We start from the raw sequence: 5,676 nt of genomic DNA, 5'->3' as shown, positions 1-5,676 counted from the left end.
CTCCTGCCCCCACTTCCCCTCCCCGCCCCAAACGGGTCAGGGCACGTGAGCGTCCCGATCCCATGAGTCAGCCGGGAAAGCCTCTGCCCTGCCTGGGTTTTTTGGGGTCTCTCCCCTTAGTCGTACCCCGAAAATCCCAGCTGCGCTGCAGCCCCGGGGGGGTCTCGCCTGTCTGGGCACGTTGGGAGAAATCCGGTTTGTTCTGTTCCAGCGTCACGCCAGGATGAAGCCCGACGGCACCTACAAGCAGGTATGGTGCTGGCGGCACCCTGAGGCCCCAAACTGGGGGTCATGGAGCTCCCTGCCCTGCCCTGGCACCCTACAGCCCCAAACTGGGGCACCCCATAGCTCCCTGCTCCGTCCTGTCCCGCTCCAACCCCAAAGTGGGGCACCCCATAGCCCCCTGCCCAGCACCCTACAACCCCAAAGTGGGGCACCCCATAGCCCCCTGCCCAGCACCCTACAACCCCAAAGTGGGGTGCCCTATAGCCCCCAACCTAGCGCCCTACAACCCCAAGCCGGGGTGCCCCATAGCACCCTGCACAGCACCCTACAACCCCAAACCGGGGTGCCCTGTGCCCCCCAGTTCCACCCAGACCCTGCACCCTGTGGGGACCCCTGGCAATATGGGGGGGGCACTTTTCCCTGGGGACCCCGGGCATCTTAGGGTGGGTTTTACCCCCAAACCAGCCCCCACCCTGGTTTGGGGGTCCCCCCCACCCCGGTTCTCTGCCCCCCATCACAGCTGGATGCACTGGAGGACCATGGGGCGCAGCCCACCCGCTTCCCACTGAAGGTAACTCCCCCAGTCTACGGGGGCCAGCTTTGGTGCTGGCTGGATCCGGTGCCATCCCTTGCCGGATACCACCGGTGTTGGGGGTGGCTTTAAAGCCCATTAATTAATTTATTCCTTAATTTTGGGGTGCCACTGCCCCCTCTCCATCCCAGTGCTCCCGTGGCGTGTTGCTATCCGCCGTCCTCACCCTCTTCATCCTCATCTTCCTTCTCTTCTTCAATCTTTGGCTGAGCTCAGCCCACTGCGGTGATGCCAGCAGTGATGCTGGCAGCGATGCCGGACCCTGCGGTGACGCGTGCCGGTAAGATGAGCTTATGGGGGGTGAGGCTCCCCCGAGACCCTCGGCACCCTGGTACTACAATCTCACTGGTGCCGGCGCTGCCAAATTTCTGCCATAGGATTGTGCTGGTGGAGAGCATCCCGGAGGGAATGAACTTCAGTGACGGTTCCGTGCCGAATCCGTCCACCTTCTCCACGTGGATGAAACTCTTGGGGACCGTCACCCACAGCCTGGACATCGCCTCCTTCTACTGGACCATGACTAACGAGGACACACAGACACACGAGCCCTCCGCCGCCCAGGTCCGCACCACCAGCATCTGGCATGCACACACAGCTCCAATTCCGGCGCTTGAACCCAGTGCCAGCTGCCATTTTCTTGCCTTCCCATAATTTTTAATCATTTCTGCTTTTTTTGGCCTCAAACCATGTGCTGATTCAGGGTGAACAAATCCTGGAGGAGCTTCTCCAGCTATCCCAGCACGGCGTCAGCGTCCGAATCGCTGTCAGCCACCCATCGGCAAAATCGCCCCTGAACGATCTCCAAGCGCTGGAGCAGAGCGGTGAGTGATGGAAAAACCCCAAAACTGTTTTTTTGGGGGGATTTTGAGTGGCAGACGCCCAACTCGTTGTCGCGCAGGTGCCGCGGTGCGCACTGTCGATATGCCGCGGCTCACTGGTGGCGTGCTGCACACCAAGTTTTGGCTCGTCGATGGCACCCACTTCTACATTGGGAGCGCCAACATGGACTGGAGGTCTTTGACCCAGGTGAGCAGCACGGCAGCACCATCATACCACTGGATGGTGCCAAACCTGTGCCGAACGGTGCCGGGGCTATCCCAAAACCAACCCCCCATCCCCATTCCCATCAAGGGATGCTCAATGCCATAAGATGGGACTTAGGGCAAGGGCATTGGAGAGGGATGGTGGTCCCGTCCAGTGATGTGACAGGGCCACCGTGCTGCTCGCCGCAGGTGAAGGAGCTCGGTGCCGCTGTCTACAACTGCAGCTGCTTGGCCAAAGATTTAGGCAAAATTTTTGAAGCTTATTGGGCTCTTGGCGTTCCCGGTGCTTCCATCCCGGTACCGTGGCCAGCAAATTATTCCACCACCTTTAACATGGAGACGCCATTGGAATTGAAGCTCAACGACACCGATGCCGCCGTCTACTTCTCAGTACGTCCCCAATCTACCGTGGTTGGTTTTCCTGGTGCCGAGGATCGGCTGTGCCAGTGCTTGATCCATCTCCAATGATTCTGGCAGAGCTCCCCACCGTCTTTCTGTGCCGCCGGTCGGACCCAGGATCTTGGTGCCCTCCTTAACGTCATTGATGCCGCTGAGGACTTTGTGGATATTGCGGTGATGAGCTACCTACCCACCACCGAATTCTCCCACCCCCAAAGGTTTGTATGGTCCTATTCCAACCCCGGCTTGCCGGCACCAGTGATGCCTAACCGCTTTCCCTCCCCAGATTTTGGCCAGCGATCGATAACCGGCTGCGGAAAGCCGTCTTCGAACGCCGGGTCAAGGTTCGGTTGTTGGCGGGTTGTTGGCGGCACAGCCAAGTGACCATGTTCCCCTTCCTCAAATCCCTTGCTGCCGTGGCCGATAATCGCACCCACTACAGCGTGGAGGTGGTGGGTATCGCAGCGTGACCGCGGCGTGCCGGCGGGCGATATTTCAGTGGGTGACAGTCTCCTCGCTCCCCGCAGCGGCTTTTCATGGTGCCGGCGAGTGCGGCGCAAGCCCAGATCCCCTACGCCCGGGTGAACCACAACAAGTACATGGTGACGGAGAAGGCGGCGTATGTTGGTGAGCGTGGCGCAAGTGGTGGTGCCGCCATGTGAGCCACTGCTGGCTGCTGGTGACAGTGGCTTGGTGGTGGTTTTTTGGGTCCCCCCCCAAATCTCCTTGCAGGGACATCCAACTGGTCCGGCGACTACTTTACGCGGACAGCGGGATCGGCGCTGGTGGTGAACCAGACAGTGAGCCAAACTGGTACCAGCACCGCCGCCGGCACTGCCGCCGGCACCAGCACCATCCGGGAGCAGCTGCAGGCGGTTTTTGAGCGGGATTGGAGCTCCCAGTACAGCGTCGACATCGGCGATGCTGAGCGGTGGGAGAGCCTCTGCAGCTCCCGTTAGGTGCCGGGGAATGGACCACCGGTGAACCGTGTGTTCTGGCTGTGCCGAATCTGGCTGCCCTGCTCCAATTTGGAGAAAAAAACCAGAAAAAACTAGTTTTTCTGGACTTTGCATTGCTGTTATTGAGGTGGGGGGTCCTCTGCGCCGCGGTGAAGGAGCGCGCTGGGCCTTTGCCAAATGCTGTGCCAGCACTAGGAGGGAAGCTGGGACGCCCCTCGAGTCTTGGCAGTGCCAAACCCATCCCAGCAAAGAGTCAGATGAAATGCGTGGCCGTCGGCAAACCATTTATTGTGGGATCATTGCAAGAACCAGTGCCGGTAGCATCCGGCACAGCACATCCCGGTGCATCCCTGGCTACGTTCTCCTCTACCGGCATGGAGCCAAATTTTGCCGGTTGGGGTGACCAAAGGTGAGGAAGAGAAAGGTCTTTGGTGAGCTCTTGGCTTCTAGGGTGTTTGCCAGGGTTGCCGCAGCGGCTCAGCGGTGCTGTGGGTGTTGCCGGCTCTGTGCCGGGAGGAGCATGCTGGGTGCAGTGGGGGGGTCCCAGCCCGGCCCCCGGAGCCTGTCCTCGGGGACAGGGATGGGACGTGGGGGCTTAGGGTCACGCCGCGTCACTGGAGCTCTCTGTGGAGGGGGGAGAAGCATGGGGAGGGGGTGAGCGGCACCCATGGGTGTGGTCTCCACCCCTTGGTGGGCACCTGGGGCACCCAGGCACCCCGAGCACCCATGACGTGGGGCACCAGGGGACATGGGGCACCAGGGACCCCAAGCATCCAGCAACCCGAAGCACCTGAGGGACACAAAGCAGCCAAGGGACCCCAAGCACCCAGTGTCCCAGAGCCCCCCATGCCCAGGAGCGCCCGGTCCCTGCATGAGCCCCCCACCCTGTGGTCATACCTTGGCGTGGGGTGAGGTGTACCGTCTTCCAGGCAGGTTCTGCTCCATGATGCCACCAAAGACCATGCCACCGTTGCGGTGGCTGCACTGCTTCCGTCCGCCGGAGGACCCCAGCACGATCAAGTTACCAGCAGTGGGCTCTGTCTTGGGACGCCGGTGGTGCTGGCGGTGTCGGGTGCTGTAGTGGGTGGGGATGGGGGCTTGGCAGACATCCTGCTGGCTCTTGTCACCGGTCTCCCCAGCCGGCTCAGCCAGGCTGAGCCCATCCATCTGGGCGATGGCCTTCTGGATGCTGCACCGTCCGGCAGGGATGAAGGCACCTTCCTCTATGCCAGGGAAGATCTCAACTGCGCCAGCATCCTTACGGGATGCCCTCAAGTCCTCTTGGCAGAGCTGGTAGTACTGGGTGGCCTCGAAGCTGGACTTCACCTGCTGCAAGGAGATGAAGGGATGCTTGAGGGCAGCGCTGGGCACGATCCTCTCGTGCGAGTCCCAGGTGAGCATCCTCTTGACCAGCTCCACCATCCCGTGCAGGTCACAGCGCTCAGCCAGCGCCTCATGGCTGGGATAAGACGCTGGGCGGATGTTCACTGCCGCCAACTGGTCCAGCGAGGAGAAGACATACTTCCTCCTCTCTGTTGGCTTTGCCATGTCCTCGCCTGGTGGTTTCAGCTGCCAGGAACCGGTGGGATCTGGCACCCGTCGGAAGAAGGACCATGTCTTGCGCGCGGCACAGAGCAACTCATCCCGTGGTAGCCCCAGGGTGGAGCAGATGTAGCGGACCTGGTCGTACTCATTGACACCAGGGTAGAGCGGCCAACCCAAGTGAAGCTCGGCCACCACGCAACCCAAAGACCAGATGTCCACCTTCTCGCAGAAGGGCAACCCCAACAAGATCTCTGGTGCCCGGTAGAAGCGGGATTGGATGTAGGGTTCCTTGACATGGCGGACCTCGGTGAAGATGCTGGCCGAGCCGAAGTCGATGAGCTTGATGCGGAAAGGATAGCGCACGTGGTCCACCAGCATGATGTTCTCTGGCTTGAGGTCGGCATGGATGATGGACAGCTCCTTCAGCTTGACCAACGCCGCCAGCACCTGCGCCGTGATGGTACGGATGTGCCGGACAGGCAATGGCAAGAAGTTGTTCTGCTTTTGGAAGTCAAAGAGGTTTTGCTCCAGCAGCTCGAAGACCAGGTAGGTACAGGCGCCATCAGCGAAGGAATCAAGGAAACGGACAACATGCGACTCCTCTGTGTCCACCTCCCGCAAGGCCTGCAGCAGCCTCAGCTCATTCTTTGCCACCTGGCCATGGTGGCCTTCATTCTTCAGGATCTTGATGGCCACCATCTCCCCTGTGCTCCTCCGCCAGCCCTGGGTCACCTCACCGAAGGTCCCCTTCCCCACTGTGGCCACCATGTTGTAGCGCTCGGCACCCACCACCAGTGTCCCCATGGTGGGTCGGCTCCTCACCAGGGGCTTGGGACCCCCCACTCAGCACCCAACAGGGGCTTGGCGCACCCAACCAGGCCTCAACCTGGCCCCCAACAGTGCTGCTGGTTCC

General features: G+C 61.0%; 2 protein-coding genes across 2 annotated transcripts; one reads left to right on the top strand and one right to left on the bottom strand.

Annotated features, from left to right (window-relative positions):
- The first annotated feature begins 169 nt into the window (after positions 1-169).
- On the top strand, positions 170-3,282 carry PLD3 (phospholipase D family, member 3). Its single transcript, XM_009323171.1, has 11 exons — positions 170-250; positions 746-796; positions 949-1,097; positions 1,195-1,378; positions 1,518-1,638; positions 1,716-1,843; positions 2,050-2,250; positions 2,338-2,477; positions 2,546-2,711; positions 2,787-2,886; positions 2,992-3,282. The coding sequence occupies exons 1-11, from the start codon at positions 224-226 to the stop codon at positions 3,216-3,218; spliced, it is 1,494 nt and encodes a 497-aa protein (XP_009321446.1). The 5' UTR covers positions 170-223; the 3' UTR covers positions 3,219-3,282.
- Positions 3,283-4,109: 827 nt separating this feature from the next.
- Positions 4,110-5,567, bottom strand: HIPK4 (homeodomain interacting protein kinase 4). The gene has a single exon (XM_009323173.1). The coding sequence runs from the start codon at positions 5,565-5,567 to the stop codon at positions 4,110-4,112; it is 1,458 nt and encodes a 485-aa protein (XP_009321448.1).
- Between the last annotated feature and the right edge of the window lie 109 nt (positions 5,568-5,676).

The sequence above is a fragment of the Pygoscelis adeliae genome, unplaced genomic scaffold (assembly GCF_000699105.1).
Source record: "Pygoscelis adeliae isolate BGI_AS28 unplaced genomic scaffold, ASM69910v1 Scaffold1224, whole genome shotgun sequence".
Lineage (NCBI taxonomy): Eukaryota > Metazoa > Chordata > Aves > Sphenisciformes > Spheniscidae > Pygoscelis > Pygoscelis adeliae.
The sequence above is the reverse complement of the archived record's forward strand: the minus strand, read 5'-3'. Positions and strand labels throughout refer to the sequence as shown.